The sequence below is a fragment of the Sprattus sprattus genome (assembly GCF_963457725.1).
Source record: "Sprattus sprattus genome assembly, chromosome: 8".
NCBI classification, from domain to species: Eukaryota; Metazoa; Chordata; class Actinopteri; order Clupeiformes; family Clupeidae; genus Sprattus; species Sprattus sprattus.
Window position 1 is genome coordinate 24,441,804 of NC_137927.1, and position 17,500 is coordinate 24,459,303.

Sequence of the window (17,500 nt, forward strand, 5' to 3'; positions counted from 1 at the left end):
AGTTGAGGTGCGCTGCTTTTAGATCTTTCCTCCACTAAATCCACAATTTGTAGCCCCCCAAATTTCCTGTCTGTTGTTATTGGCTTGTTAATTCCAGGGTATTTATTGACTGCCCGGGAGTCACCGGTGACTTTCATTGGTGCCGGCAACTTCATCTTCCTCCCTGACACATTGTCTTGTCAACAGTGTCCAATTAAACCAGCTCTGTCTACATCTTCATTGACAGTATCTGAAATCTCACTCATTCTAACATCCCCCACAAAGTTCCTTTGCATTCCTTGTCCATTCGTCAGGCTAACTGTTTGTTTTTTCGAACTGCTAGCTTTTCTCACCACCACAGGCTGCAGGAAACCGATGAAGGTGCAGAAGCGCCCCCTCTCCTCCACCAGGGCGCGCCGCACCGCCTGCTTCTCGGTCTCTTCCATGAGCAGGTACATGTCGTTCACGTCCTGCATGGCACTGTCCAGCTGAGGCTGCAGGTCCCCTCGCCCTGGAGAGGCCCCGCAGCGAGAGAGGAGGAGAGGAGGGATGGGGAATGGGAGAGGGGAAAGGGAGAGAGGAGGAGAGGAGGGATGGGAGAGGGGAGAGGGAGAGAGGAGGAGAGGAGGGATGGGAGAGGGGAGAGGGAGAGAGGAGGAGAGGAGGGATGGGGAATGGGAGAGGGGAGTGGGAGAGAGGAGGAGAGGAGGGAGGGGGAATGGGAGAGGGGAGTGGGAGAGAGGAGGAGAGGAGGGAGGAGGAATGGGAGAGGGGAGTGGGAGAGAGGAGGAGAGGAGGGAGGGGGAATGGGAGAGGGGAGTGGGAGAGAGGAGGAGAGGAGGGAGGGGGAATGGGAGAGGGGAGTGGGAGAGAGGAGGAGAGGAGGGAGGGGGAAGGGAGAGGGGAGTGGGAGAGAGGAGGAGAGGAGGGATGGGGAAGGGAGAGGGGAGTGGGAGAGAGGAGGAGAGGAGTGATGGGGAATGGGAGAGGGGAGTGGGAGAGAGGAGGAGAGGAGGGAGGGGGAATGGGAGAGGGGAGTGGGAGAGGAAAGAAAAGAAGAAGAGAGGTGTGGAGAACAGGAGAACAGAAGAGAGTAGAAGGGAAGGGGAGAGCAGAGAAGGAGTTGGAGGATATCAAACGAGAGGAAAAATGAAAACAAAAAAGAGCAAGGATAGAGAAAGAAGGGTTCAGAGGAAGATGGGTGAGAGTAGGACAGGTGTGTAGGGAACACATTGAGTTATTGTGTTTTAAGGAGGGGGTCAGGGCCCAGAGGTAAGGAGCAGAGAGCAGGACAGCCACGGCCCAAAACATGGCCGAGAGGGTGGGGGAAAGGGGGGAAGAAGACACAGAGAAAAACAGAAAAAAAAGAGAGAGAGATTAGAACACTGCAAAATGCCTGGGCTTTCAGGGATAACCCACAACCCATCACACCCCTCCTCCCCCTTCCCGCCCCACCTTCCATGGTCACGGCCCACACTGAGACAGGACTGACACAGAACAGAATGAGCCTACTGGCATCTACACAACCGGAAGGAGAGGCAGGCACGTCTGACCACGACACGAGCTGACGGCACACAACCCCAACGAGACGAGAATGCAGGGTGAGAGGCCCGCAGGGTGGTGGTGGTGGTGGTGGTGGTGGTGGCAGGCCGCTCATGTTAAATCGCACAGACGGTCACGCTAGCACCCCACGGCCTGCCCACAGTGAGGTGAGAGGTGCACTACCCAAAAATAAGCAGCCTCAAAGGCTACGAGCACAGAGCATGCTGGGAACTGAAAAAAGAGTCGAATCATGCTAGAGAAGAAGGTCAGGAGAGGGATTATGGGAAGAGGAATGGGGTCTGTGGGTAGTTGTTAGTGACATGTCATGCACAGACTGATTAGCACAGCAGTAGTGGGATAGACCATAAGAATATTGGCTCGTAGGGAAACTTCTGAGTTTTCCAATTAACGATCAAAATCAGCCAAGTATCGAATTAGAAAGCTAAAACCGGCAACCGCAAAACAGCTATACAATGGAATCCTATGAATCAAGCCAGCATGTCAAAGTAAACTGCTTGTTATTGCCACTGACAGGCTCATAAATGTTATAAGGATCTGACAATATAGGAAGGATCCCTACAGATATACACCTGTGTCCGTTTACCTCAATAACTGTGAAGAAACCGTAGTAAATGATTGTTTGTTTGTAGTCGATTATCGAAGGGAGGCTCTCTCCCTTGAATGCCCACTCCAAGGCCAAACAACTACAGGCACTGAATGGGGTGCTACGTCAGAACTCGGAAAAGGAATAAGATCGAACACTGATTGTACAAACAGTAATTTTCTCAAGTTTCTTTGAAGTTATTAAGGTAAACAGACACAGGTGCATCTCTGTTGGAAACCTTTCAATGTTGTCAGGTTCTTGCCTCAAAGAATTCCATTGTGTAGCCATTGCCGCTTTTGGCATTCTAACTCAATACTGGGCTGGTTTTGATCGTTAAACATTAAAAAGTTTTTCTTTAAGCTTTACTGACTTATTCCTTCATGAGGTGAGTGTGCAGTGTGCATTTATAAAATATGTCCAGGGGTTATGCATTTGTTGTTGTGAACACTGGGTTGTGGTTGGGCAAAGGAGGTCTATTGTGTGCATATTATGCAGTTCACTGCGTTGTGCATTGTAAATGTGATCTCAAGGTTTGTGTTTGAAAGCTCTGAATATGAAAATAGATACAAACTTGATTATAGCTGTGTAGCTTTAAGAAAATATCTCCTTTTCTTACTAACTGTGTAGTCAAGGAAAGTCAGTAACGCATGATGATTTGCTTAAGATGAATGAAAGGATAATCAGCATGAAGGGTCTCTGTCTGGAAGTGTTTATTATTCAACCAGTCAGTGGCTGTGTGAATAATAAATAATGCACCTGTCTATAAACATGTCTGTGTCTGCCTGTCTTCGTCTCATCTTTAGTAGCTCTCCATCTCTTCCTCTCTCACTCTCCATCTCTCTTCCCCCCTCTCTCTGTTTGTCTATGTCTCTCTCTCTCTCTCTCTCTCTCACACACACACACACACACACACACACACACACACACACACACACACACACACACACACACACACACACAGACACACACACACACACACACACACACACACACACACAAATTGAACACATGATGTGCATAACACTAAGCACTCATTAATCTTTGCATGCACTAAGAGATGAGGTCATTTCCAGTCCGGGTTGCTTAATCCTAAATGTGAGAGTCAGAGGTGATGAGAGATGGAGGAGGAGAGACCCAGAGACCTGGGGTGAGCTGAAGCATAGCAGAGCAGAGCAGTGGGGAAGGCAACGTCATACTTACCCTGCAGCTCTACAGGGGATAGACCAAACACACAGAGGGAGCGAGAGAGAGAGAGAGAGAGAGAGAGAGAGAGAGAGAGAGAGAGAGAGAGAAGAGATAGATAGAGAGAGAGAGAGAGAGAGAGAGAGAGAGAGAGAGAGAGAGAGAAAGAGAGAGATAGAGAGAGAGAGATAATGGTAAGGGCAGATAGAGGGACAGAAGGAAGGCAAGGAGAAAAGTGTAAAGAGCAAGAGAGAGAGAGCAAGAGAGAGGGAGCGAGAGAGAGAGAGAGAGAGAGAGAGAGAGAGACAGAGAGAGATACAGAGAGACAAACAGAAACAGAAGAGAGAGAGAAGAGCTTCGTGTTAGGGTTAGTACAAGGAAGCCATCACAGCTCAGTCCACAGCCAAAGTGCTTGAGGACAGTTAGGAGCAGGAACGCTGCAGCAACCAAACAGCAACCAAAATCAATCAGGATTCAGAGATGATTAGAACTGCACAGCCACAAAGCAATAACCAAAAAAAGATCAAAAACATCAGACATAAATTACAAAAGCTAGGTCAGTGAGATGAGTAGCCAGTTGGGTAAGAGACCGGGGACTTCCTCTAGGTTGTATGTAAGTATGTATGCATGCCCTGGTGAGGCAGCATATGTGTGCTGGCGCATCAATTACATGCTGCAGTGCCGAGCGCAATACAGTCAGTTTCACTTCCCCTGAAACGTCTCCCTCTCTGGGCCACAGTCTTCCTAGTAACACCACTGGATTATAACCTCCATTCAGGAGCTGAGATTATTGGCTGGTGAGCCGGCACGCGCCATGACAGGCCGTCGAATGAAGAGCAAGCCAGCGCTACCTCGGCTTCGCCAGCAGAGGGTGCTGTTGCATGAGCGAGATGCAGCCTGACCGGTGTTCTCCAGTAAGGATTCTTCTTCATAGCAGACCAGCACATTCTTTCTCTCTCTATCTCTTTCTCTTTTTCTCTTTTTCTCTCTCTCTCTCTCTCTCTCTCTCTCTCTTTCTGTTTCTCTCTGTCACTGAGGAGAAAACAGACGCAGACTGCCATTGGGGCCTAACGTACTCCGAGCTGTCAATCACAAATGTCAAAAGACATGGCGTGCAAGTCCTCATCAACAAAAACGAATCCACAGAGCAGTCGGAATCGCCCTCAGCCTAGGCAGAAGGACACCACCATGAGGATCTGACCTTGGCATTTCTGCTCACTACTACGTCTGTGTCTGGGAAGTGGAAACAGTTGGGGGACGGCTTATATAACACCCTGTCACAGGTTCTCCTGCTGTCATGGCAACTGCTCTGATCGCGGCCCACATTACTGTCATTACTGGGAGATGGGGGGGTCGAGCCGGTGGCATGGCGGCGTCCATGTTGCTGCACCAGACCAATCACAGGCAGAGCGCATAGCGGAAAAGGAAGAGTGAACAGGAGAGGGGAGAAGGGAAGAGGGGAGAGGGTCTTACCTTTGCGAGCCTTCTTCTGCAGCTTCATGGTGTCGGAGGACTTCTTCTTTATTTCGTGACGAGATCGCTTATACTCTGTAGGAGAAGAGGGCGATCAGAGCAGAGAGGCATTAGATCTTACGAGATGGCTTATACTCTGTAGGAGAAGAGGGCGATCAGAGCAGAGAGGCATTAGATCTTAATAGTGCGAGTGCTATTAGATAGAGGTGACAGCCCTGCTAGGACCAGACCAGGCCAGTTACCTTTGGCGTGGTCTTTATCCAGCTGGGTGGCAGTCTTCTTCCAGTCCTCAATGCGGTCCTGAAGGGGTGTGATCAGGCTTTCCATCAGAGCGCTATGCGTATAGGGAGAGAGAGAGAGAGAGAGAGAGAGAGAGAGCGAGAGAGAAAAAAAAAGAGATAGAGACAACAAATCCTCAGTATGTCTGTAGTTTTGTGACATTTTTGTCATACAGCATAACCCAATTTCACAGAAATACACAATTGTTAAACCATACCAGCTTCTTGTGACGTATGTCAAAAGTTGATGGATCAAGGTCTTGTGTTGAGTCAGCTCACTTGGCCCTCTGGCACTTGGCCACTTACTAACAATGCCATGGCCTACTACACCCCCTTTTCCCCTGGCTGCTGATTTTGGTATCTGGCACACCTTTTACCGAGTCTGTCATTACTCAGCGAGAGTAGAAACATCACGGTCTCGGCCGCCGTCTCTTCTCCGTGCCGCAAATGTTTGAGGCGGAGTGTAAACAAACGGCTGAAGAGACCTCATCATCATTACCATCACATAGACGTGCAATTAGGAGATGACTGTCTGCCTCGCTCTTCTCCACCCTCATCACCAGGAAAATCCAGTGGGAGAAAGGGAGGCCTTTCTGGGGAGGTGTGTGCCTGCGTGGCTTCTGGGGGGGATGGCGGCTGGATGTGTGTGTGTGTGTGTGGGGGGGGGGTGTCATCTGCAGATGTGAGCTGATGAGGTGAGAGTTATGCGAAGGCCAGAGTTATGCGAAGGCCTGCGTGAGAGTTTGGAGTTGTGGCAGTAGGTCAGGGATGCTATTAGTCCTCACTCTCTTTTCCATCTGCCTGTGTCCTTCGTCATCACTTTTCTACGGGGGTCGTGGGGAGGGAAATGGGGGTGGGGGGGATGGGACTGGATGTTCCTGAAAGTGTGTGTGTGTGTGTGTGGAATAACTGGCGGTGATCGGGTTTCTGCGGTTCAAAACACACGGCGTGCTGCCCGGCTATTTCCACACCGCGAGGAGACGGAGGCCAAACATGAGTAGAGACTTACATGGAAAGAATCCCGCGGGGGGCTAGAGTGTGGCGACACGTGAGTGTTTACTGAGGGCGAGGCAAGGCTCCAGCATCTCTGATGACTTTTAAACCACCTCTGGATGAGCGGCTCAGCCAAGCCATTGTCTCAAAGAGTGGTCTACGACATATGACACAGTAATGTTTCGATGAATTATCTCTTTGAAAGCCTATGGAGCAGTTGTTCAAGAACGCATTCCATCTGTTAGGATGTGCAGAACTGAGAGGGCTTCTGTAAATGCTTGTTAAAGATATACTTTGTAGTCTTTTGTCTACCAGAGTGGGCAAAATGGAGAACAAATAAGGTCTGATGTGTCTGTTTATTTATTTTACATACAGTGCTATGCGAGATGCAGTAACATTGAGCTTGGTGCTAACCGTGCTAGCTAACTAGCTAACCAGCTGAGTACCAGCTTACTTAGCCAACCAACCCAATCAAAAAGGGATAACTGAATTACCGCACTTTGGATGTAAACAATGTAGATTTCAATACATTGTTAAAAAATTACTTGGTAAATGTAGGCATTTCAGGTACCAAATATTCAGTAGGCCAGAATGTTCAGTAGGCCTCATAGACTTGAACTGCTGTGTCTAAATTCTAACACAACGTAGTTTCTTTGCATCAAAGTTGTTTAGCTGACCTCTCAATGCCATTCTAACTAAAGGTGGCTGGAGTTGAGCCAGGCTGGACTGGACTTACTTGGTGAAGTGGCGCAGTTTGGCCTCGATGCTGCGATGCCTCATGCACATTCTGGTTAGCGCCGATCCAATGTCCCTGGTGGCTCCTGCAGGAGAAGATGGAGAAGGGGAGTGTAAGACGAGCATTGCTGGAACACTGCCCGTGTTTGAGGGCACCTGGTCAGCCCTGCCCCCCCCCCCCCCCCCCACAAGACAGAGAAATATTTACTTTTCAGAGATTTACTACCTATGTACACAGTGCACCACAATCCCAAATAAAGCTCGAGCACTCGCGTGACTAAGTGTGTGTGTGTGTGTGTGTGTGTGTGGGGGGGGGGGGGGGGGTCAGAGTAACCTGTAACTGTGATAAACATCTGGCTAAAAATAGCAGTGGATGAAGACTTGGAAAAGCCTGACCCCCTTGTATTTGTCCAAAGTACCATTCTCTCTTCCAAAGAAGGTGGCTCACTATAGTCCTGGAAACCCGTTGTTTTTCTTCTGTTTGAAGAGTCTGACCTCAGGTTTCTTGGCAATCTCACTCTGCCTCAACTGCTTTCTTAGTTTAAAACAATATTCCAACTACATGGTCAGAGAACCATTAAGAATGCTGGGTATCATAAATAAAAAAGAGAATGAAAAGAAAAGAGAAAGAGAAACACAAAGATGTACAAAGGGAAGGAAAGAAAAAAGAAAGCAAAATAGCTATGGAGAGCTGACAAAGGCCTGGCATCCAGCTACATTATCAGAAGGCCCAGAAGGGATTACAGGCCTGGGCTGTGTCGTGAAGTGGTGTTTCTTTATCTCTCTCTCTCTCTCTCTCTCTCTCTCTCTCTCTCTCTCTCTTTCTTTGTCTCTCTCTCTCTTTCTCTCTCTTTCACTCTTTCTCTCTTTCTCTCTCTCTCTCTCTCTCTCTCTTTCTTTGTCTCTCTCGCTCTTTCTCTTTCTCTTTCTCTCTCTCTCTCGCTCTCTCGCTAGTGGTAATTAAACACTTGGGGATTCAAGCCTAAAACCCAGGCTCGTAGTCTGAGAGCTGAACCCAGATCCACCCCCTCCCAGTCACACAAGGAGTTTACATCCCTGTGCCTGAGCCGTACACCATAATCCAGACCCACGCGGGGTTAATCTCAGCTGTCTCAAGGTCACCCGAGCTCACACGGAGAGACCCATTTCCACACACCCCAATGGACCCCCAGTCAATACCAATTCACTGGACGCCATGCTTCAACCATCCATCAACAATCCCAAACCATTAAACACCTTGGCTTCCACCTCAGCCTCTCTCTCTCTCTCTCTCTCTCTAATGATACAGGATGGGGGGATAGATGGAGGTGACCTAACATGTTTCCCCTTGCATGCTTACCACCCTACCTCCCAACCCTGTCCTCAAGATCCAGGGTGAGAGGCAGCCTAGAAGGGGGGCTAAAGCATAGGATTACCCAAACTGCACCCAGGTGACCCAAACTGACTCAGACTTCACCCGTCGGATGACGCCCCAAACCTAAATGACCATGACAGTGAGTGACCAGCGGGGCCAGCGTCCACAACTGAACCAGGCTACGCAGGCAGGCACAGACATATTCTCACACTAATGGCACCATGGCTGATGTGATAGTAAGGGGTCGTGGCAGGGCACAGCGGCAGACGCTATCCACAAATGTTATGTCTGGATGTTAAGAGCACCCACTGGGCACGCCGCGACCTCAGAGTGACCCCCCCCCCCCCCACCACAGGACCGGATAATCTCCGTCATTAATATCATTACGCTGCCAGATGCTGATACGTGCTATAATGTAGGGACAGCACTGTGTCACATCAGCATTGTCTGAATAACATGCAGGAAGCACCCAGGGCCGTCCATACAGGCCAGTGAACTACACATAGGTCTCACACACTCACTCACACACACACACACACCAGACACACACACACACACACACACACACACACACAGAAACACATACACACACACACACACACACACACACACCCAGGGCCGTCCATACAGGCCAGTGAACTACACATAGGTCTCACACACTCACACACACACACACACACACACACACACACACACACACACATACACACACACACACACACACCCAGGGCCATCCATACAGGGCAGTGAACTACACATAGGTCAGATTACTGGACTGCATAAAAACATCCTGAAACACAGCCATTCAGCTGAACTTAAACAGACTGCCCTACACTGGGTCTAGCGAAGTAGCACAAAATAGTACACTACACTTGGGCACACAGGATTTATGTTTCACATGCTTTATGTATATGATACTACTATATGTCATTACCAAAGAGAGCGACTCCAAATGCACACAAACTCACAAGCATGCACCACACACACGGTGCACTGGCGAGGGCTTGTTGAGGAAGGACCTCTCTGCCATGCACAGTATGTTGGGAGACAGAGAGAGCAGTTCCATTCATAATTAACACATTCCTGCTTCACGCCTTCTGTTCTACCCAGCAACCATTCATTAATTCCCTCCAAACCCCCCCCTCCACACACACACACACACACACACACACACACACACACGCACACACACACACGCACAGACACACACCCATGCATGCTTAAATAACACACGCTTGCACACCCAATCTTCTTCATAAACCCTCCCCCATCTTGACTCCTCGTGCACATACACGAGCACACTCATATCCAGATACACACACACACACACACACACACACTCACACACACACACACACACACACACACACTCACATGTGAACATACATATACCACATACAGAGGAGCCTGCAGGAGCCTCCTCAGCCATTCTTTGCAAAAGTGTTTAGGATCACTACATCTGATTTCAACAAGCACCCTCAGAAGGAAAACTGTGAATGCACATTGAGTGAGCGAGTGCACACATGTGTGCGTATGTGTGTGGGGGTGTGGGTGTGTGTGAGTGTGTGTGTGTGTGTGTGTGTCCGAGACAGAAATGAGAGTGAGGCACTTGGAGTGAGAAGAAGGGGGAGGAAAAAAGACCTGAAGCTGAGAGGGAGCCCCTCACACATTTTAATTACCCCTCTGCTAGGGAGTGTGTGTGTGTGTGTGTGTGTGTGTGTGTGTGTGTGTCAGTGATAACACAGAAGCTTTATTATATCCTTCCTGTCTGCTATTATTGACTTCCTCTCTTCCCTAACAACAGGCACACCAAACATCAACAAGAACAGAAAACCACTGCTCACTCACATCTGGGCAACAAATTAAGCAGTATATGTTGGTGCTTATGTAAGCGTGTGCGTGTGTGTGTGTGTGTGTGTGTGTGTGTGTGTGTGTGTGTGTGTGTGTGTATGTGCATAAACTGAGACGCAGGACATGTCATTATGTGCACAAAATGACGCAGAAACTACGAGCCACACACCAGATCTCAAGGGCAAAGTCTTGTTAAACTATTAAAGCAATTGTGGCTAACAGTGCGCCGTCTCATCCATCTGTTACCAGTGGCCTGTGTTTACCAGCAGCCTCCCAGCAATGGCCGCCGCACAGACACAGCTTCACATATTGATTTTTCTCATGGCATTTAGTTGCCATGACGCTGGAATGGCACCACGCTGAATGCACAGAAGCCCAGTCAGAGACCGAGAGAGAAAGAGGGAGATTTGAATGACATATTATTCAATCTTCATGTCACAAATATGTCATAAAAGTACAGCAGAAAGGCACGGCACAAATATACTACACTACCAAAAATACCACAGTGCAAACACACTGCTGTAACACCAGTGTTGTTTCAAAACCTTCTAAATCATTCATCGCTTTTGTTTAAAACCAACAATAGAGGGATACAAAGAGAGAGAGAGGGAGAGAGAGAGAGAGAGAGAGAGAGAGAGAGAGAGAGAGAGAGAGAGAAGGAATGGAGAGAGGAAGAGGTATGCAATGCAAAGTAACAGAGGGGAACTATTATGGGGACTGAGATGTAGAAATACATCAATCAGTCATTTTCCTCCAACATTAGTGTTGACCCCTTCCTCTCTTTGCCTCTGGTCTCAGTTCCCTCCAGCAGGTTGGATGAGCAGACTCTCTTTATCTTTGTCTATTTGCCTTTATCTCTCTCTCTCTCTCTCTCTCTCTCTCTCTCTCTCTCTCTCTCTCTCATTCCTTTGTCATAATCTCTAGTCTCTACTATAGTCTCTACTGTAGCTTTGAGTCTTGAGGTAGATAATAGATTTGACCAATCAGATCACTGAAGGAAACTAATGCTCCCATGCTCAGCACACACTGAATTAACAGCTGTTCAAACACACACACACACACACACACACACACACACACACACACACACACACACACACACACACACACACACACACACACACACACACAAACACACACTACGTACACTGTGGTAAAAGTGTCACATTCCTGAACACAAAGCGATGTGTGCCATGCACACACACACACAAAGATGTTTTAAGTCACACGTATGTACACATTGTGTGTATATGTACATGCACTCACCCACACCCACACCCACACCCACAAACACCACACACACACACACACACACACACACACACACATCCACACACACACACCGTGATGTATGACTCATGGTCAGGTTAATTAAACCGAGCATTCTTTCAGCCTCCTGTTTTTTCCGCTCCTTCCAACATATATCTAGCTTTCCTTGACACTGGGGCTACATGCAGACAACAAATAACATGGCACAGTTAGAATCAGCACACACACACACACACACACACACACAGTACATACATGAAAAGTGTGTGTGCATAATACACGCTGTGTCTGTACTCAGTAGTGGTGTGAGTGTGAGGCATCTCAAACTGAACTCCATCCCTCTCTCCTCTCCTGCCACAAAAGCATGCATGTCTTCCTGAAATACAGCTATGAGTTGTATGAAGCCACACAGAATCATACACAGACTGGTCTTTCTACTCTGTGAGGCTCTCAAACATCGTGTCGTAAGTCCAGAACATTCCCATAGCATGGGGAAAAGAGTGATGCAGGGGGAGAGAGCAAGAGACAGAGAGAGAGAGAGAGATGTGAAGGGAGAGACTGACAGAGATTTAGAAAGATAGAAAGGAAGAGAGGGGGAGAGAGAAAATAGAAGGTTATGCGGCTACGAATGAAAGAGGTCCCTGTGGAAGTAGAGAAAGATGGAGAACGTGGCAATAAAGAGATAAGAGAGGGAGAGCTAATCTGTGGGGAGGCGTGTGCGTGGGCCGGGGTGGGGCTGTCCCTCTGAAACACCAGTGTGTGTCCTTCTGGAAGGTTCTATGTTCCAGAACACCAGTGTGTGTCCTTCTGAACGGTTCTGCTCTCCAGAACACCAGTGTGTGTCCTTCTGAACGGTTCTGTCCCTCAGAACACCAGTGTGTGTCCTTCTAGAAGGTTCTATCCCTCCAGAACACCAGTGTGTGTCCTTCTAGAAGGTTCTATCCCTCCAGAACACCAGTGTGTGTCCTTCTAGAAGGTTCTGCATGAGTTCACTGACTTACCAGCAGCCTGCAGCGCCCCTGTGCTGCCCTTACAGCGCACCATGACACAGCACTACCGCACCAACATGCAAGACACAGGGCCCTGCCAACACACACCCACACTAGAACTCTTTCTGAGACATGCACACAGATGCGCACACACACACACACACACTTCTAAGTTCAACAGTTGGGTATTTGCTCTTGTGTAAAATTACAAACTAACAGTTTACATATACCTTTAAAAAAATACAGGCCCCACAGCCGGGAAAGAAATTGGTGACAAAAAGTGATGGGGACATGTCCCAAGCGTTCCCAGTGTAACTGACGTCTTTGCTCAGTCGCCTGCAGCTGAGTCTGTAGTGATTGCCCTGTGGTCTGTTGAGTACCTTTGGTCATTAAGATATCACACAACCCAACATTATGGCCCTATAGAAGTCCTGAGGTAGTAAGAAGAGGCACAACGCAGATTATGGACATCATGTTCCTGACATGGTTCCACAAAGACTTCTATTGCATCACCCTTAAAAATGGAGAAAAAAGTGCAACGGTCATGGCTGTTATACTCTGAAACCCAGGACAGGAGTTTCTGCTTTTGGAGCACATTGTTTGGAAAATGTGATGTAAGTGTAGCAACGGATGGAGTCATGACTGGAAACATATTGGCAATTTTCTATAATCACATATGAATGGTCAGAAGGATATGTTTGCAACATGGAGACATGACAAACTCTCAAGTCTGGAATTGACGGTAAGAAAACTGAACTGTCACACCATGGAGCGGAGAGTGTGGAATCACTGGCGTGCAGCACTAACCAGAATCATCAGCATCATATGTCATTTAGCTGAACAGAACATAGTCTTCAGCGGGATGTCCGATACACTCTTTGACCCCTCCAATGGAAGTTTTTTAGGTGAGCGGAGAGTGTGGAATCACTGGCGTGCAGCACTAACCAGAATCATCAGCATCATATGTCATTTAGCTGAACAGAACATAGTCTTCAGCGGGATGTCCGATACACTCTTTGACCCCTCCAATGGAAGTTTTTTAGGTGAGGTGGAGTTGCTTCCTAAGTATTAATGTAAGTATTGCTTGCCAGTGATTAATGACAGTTTGCAAAGAATTCAGAAGCATAAACCACTACTTAAGCAAGGACATTCAGAAATAACTAATAGGAGAACAGATTGGACGGATGATTATTCAGGCCGTAAAAGAAGTTAATGGACTGCATCATGGACGATCATGGACTGCAGGCCTGATGTTTTTCACACTGAACAAATGTCAGTTATATTGTATAGTGTAGCTTACAAGACATCTGATGTTTCAATAACAGTTAACTGAATTTCTCCCAGTCAAGTCCACAACAGTCAAAGTGTGTGACACCGTGTGACACTTTCCTTCATCATCTGGAAATGTTGGGCTGAGACATTAATGGTTGTAGAGGGCAAAGCTATGACAACGGGAATAATATGAAAGGCAAAAAAACAGTTCCAGTTGAAGTTCAAAAACGAAAAAAAGCACTTTTCATGCTATGTAGTTTCATGTCATGTAGTAGCTTCAACTTGGTTGTCTCGTATGCAGCAAAAGCTTCAGTCCAATCTGATATTTTTTGGAGTGCTGCAGAATATGTTTTTAGCATTTGTAACATCTCGTTGGTCCATACATAAAGACCATGTAACCAGTCTGATTGTCAAACCCCTCTCAGACACTCGTTGGGAGTCACAGTGAGAAGGCTTTGTGACATCACCTGGAAGAAGGTCATGCAACACTGGGGGCACTGGTGGACCATTCAGTCGGCATGACAACGGTAGAGGCCAGATGTCGGGCTCAAGAGATTTGGATTTGCAACATAGAAAATCAAAAACGAAACCCGAGCAGTGGTTGCATTTCTGCAAGAGTTCAGAGAGACTGGCTTTGTGGCTTCACGCACAGATGCACGAGAAACTGCTGACAAGGCCGGGTTGGAATTGACTTTACTGACCAAAGGCAGTGAAGAAAAGGGCAGTGTTTGATGGCCAGCAATACTACCAGAAGAGAACTCCAAGCAAAAAGTGTTGTCTCCCCCTGGTTGATGCAGCGTTAATCATTCTTACAGAGAGATATTCACATCTGGACATTTTTACAAATTGTTTGGACTTCTCTTCAGCACAAAAGAGATAAAAACAACGACCAAAGACAACACACTGCATCATAAGTGCCAAGGAAATTGGGGACGTCGATGCAGATGATCTGAGCTTCAAGATAAAAATAGCCGTCAAGAGCTATCCCAGCGATGTATGAGGTTCAACCGTTGACATGCTTGAGTACATCTACTGTATTGGAGGAAATGTTTTTGCTTTGCCCTGCGCTGGTAACCGGGGCATCAGGAAAGAGGTGCTTTTTGCATCTCAAACTTGTAAAGAACCAGGGCATCAGGAAAGAGGTGCTTTTTGCATCTCAAACTTGTAAAGAACTGTCTGCGGTCGACATGGTCATAAGATCATTTGAAATGATTGGCTTAAATTTTAATCGAGCCCCAAATCGCTTGCAAATTGGAGTTCACAGAAGCCAAAGCAAAAAGATGAGTTGTGTTAATTCATTACACCTGTTTTATATAAAAAATATGGGTCAATATGTGATTAATTGGTATTTTCTTCTCTTGAAAATGTAACATAGGGGTGGCATATTCCTATTTTGCCCAGAGTGCTGGATTGTCTTTCCCTGGTCTGGCTGGGTCCCATCTGAGCTGAACAGAATTAGCTGCATGTCCCAATATTCATCACGCTTTTTTTTCGAGCTCTGCAAGTTTAATCTTGCAATTTGACGAGGTTTTTTTCGTCAACAATGTCCATAGAGGCTGGCATTATGCAATGTCCTTCCGCACTGTGTGAGCTGTCACAAAAACTCCAATTTCCACTGATAACCCCTGTGCCAAGTCTGAAGCACTGAAGCACAGCTCGTCAATGGTTCGGAGCTAGATTGTGAGTCCTGTATTTTCAGTATTAATTTTTTTATCTTTCCTTAGAGAAAATACTTTATTTGTCAACTTAGAAATAATGCAATTATTGAGGTGATTCAATCGAATCGTTTGACATTTAAGTGATAGGGCACAGGGGTGTACTTCCCTCGGTTGTACACTGCACACACACGCATGAACACACAGGTTCACACACACTCATGAACACACAGGTTCACACACACTCATGAACACACAGGTTCACACACACGCATGAACACACAGGGGACCAGGAACACCCCAGTGGTAGTGCATGCCTTAATTATGAATTCTATCCGTATCCTTGAGTCCTAAAGAATTACTGCAGGCTAGGAATTTCATATGCAAGGCCAGCCCGACTCACAAGCAGGGCTCGGAGAATGAAACGATGTGTGTGTGTGTGTGTGTGTGTGTGTGTGTGTGTGTTCGTGTGGGGAGGAGGTGAAGGTATAGTGCAGTGTGTTTAGTACTCCCAACGGCCCACCCCCTCCACACACACACACACACACACACACACACACACACACACACACACACACACACACACACACACACACACACACACACACACACACACACACATCTTTCTCTCATCTGAAGGAAAGGAGGGGACATCCCAATGGGATATCCATCTCTTCTCTCCCCTCGCCTCCCTCTCTCTCTCTTTCCTGTGATTGCTAGGAAGCTTCCTGTTCTTTATTCTTTATTCCTCCACTCCAACCTGCCTGCTGCTGCTGTGAGTCAGACTGGGCTGGGCCACCTTGCCCAGATACAGCAGCCAGGGAAGGCAGCAGCCTGGGGGGAGGACTCTGGGTCAAATGTTCACTTTTTAAAAAAGGATTCATTTGTTTACATACACATGTTACACGCCTGTGTTTATTTAGCGTGCTCTTATTTGTTTGTTTGTGTGTTTCTCGGCCAACTGGTGCATGGCAGACAGGCTTAGAGCTTTGGTTTGGAGACAGAGAGGTCCTGACTGAGTTCGCCTTCCATCTGTGTCCTTAATGAATCTAATCAAATAATCTAAATGGATCAAGTCCTTTCCTTCGCCAGGCTTGATATCAACAAGACTCACTGAACCCCAGGCAGAACTCACTTGAAGCACAGCAGGGGTCGTGTGCAGTCAGGGGAAACTGGGGATTAAGGGACTGCTGCTACAGACATCGCTGTATGTCTCTGTGAAACAACACAACCATGTGCTATGGCTACGTGCTGTCTGGTAGCATAGCATAGAACAGGTACCACACAACTAAATCACTCACTGTATGTCTCTATGAAACAACACAACCATGTGCCACCATGGCTACGTGCTGTCTGGTAGCATAGCATAGAACAGGTACCACACAACTAAATCACTCACTGTATGTCTCTATGAAACAACACAACCATGTGCCACCATGGCTACGTGCTGTCTGGTAGCATAGCATAGAACAGGTACCACACAACTAAATCACTCACTGTATGTCTCTATGAAACAACACAACCATGTGCCACCATGGCTACGTGCTGTCTGGTAGCATAGCATAGAACAGGTACCACACAACTAAATCACTCACTGTATGTCTCTGTGAAACAACACAACCATGTGACACCATGGCTACGTGCTGTCTGGTAGCATAGCATAGAACAGGTACCACGCCACTAAATCACTCACTGCTCACAACTACATGATATACTGAGGTGAGAAGACCTTCAAATGCAGGCAGACAGACTGACCGTTGCTGCCTTTCACTTTGTGAGTTTCTATACGGTTTGGGTGACTGAGGGTCAAGTGAGGTCGATTTCCACTCCAGCTCGTTGCCAGGACAACCCAGGGTGTGCTGGGCACGACTGCCTTTAGCTCACTGCGGAGATCGGTCTGCAGTCCCCAGACTGACAGGTGAGCTGGCTGCCGTGACAACACGGAACACTGGTCCCGATGAGTGACAGCGCTGTTGCTATGCTCAGACTGCCAGACGGGAGCCCTGCTATACCAGCTCAGCTCTCTGCACTAAATCAGCAATCAGCCTGAGAAGGACACAGACACAGCCTCCACACACACGCACACGGACACGCACACGCACACACACGGACACATACACACACACCTAAACACACACAAACATGCACACACACACACACACACACGCACACACACAAACACACCAACACAAGAAACTCCTATTCTACTAGAGGTTTATGGTCAGACTTTCAGACTGTGTTGTGTGTGTGTGCATGTTTCTGTAATTCTTGTTTATCTGTGTGCTACTGCTGTTCAGATGTATCCTCATGCCTGTGTGGCAGCA

At 47.5% G+C, this 17,500-nt stretch overlaps 1 protein-coding gene across 3 annotated transcripts in view; it reads right to left on the reverse strand.

The window, feature by feature from the left end:
* Nucleotides 1-17,500, reverse strand: part of mtss1lb (MTSS I-BAR domain containing 2b) — a 70,262-nt gene that overhangs the window by 9,077 nt on the left and 43,685 nt on the right. For all 3 annotated transcript variants that reach the window (XM_080843314.1, XM_080843315.1, XM_080843313.1), the window contains exons 4-7: nucleotides 6,788-6,872; nucleotides 5,023-5,114; nucleotides 4,781-4,855; nucleotides 333-490 (exon numbers count right to left, since the gene is read on the reverse strand). In XM_080843314.1, coding sequence (XP_080699440.1) covers nucleotides 333-490; nucleotides 4,781-4,855; nucleotides 5,023-5,114; nucleotides 6,788-6,872 — 410 coding nt within the window. The remainder of the gene's footprint in view (nucleotides 1-332; nucleotides 491-4,780; nucleotides 4,856-5,022; nucleotides 5,115-6,787; nucleotides 6,873-17,500) is intronic.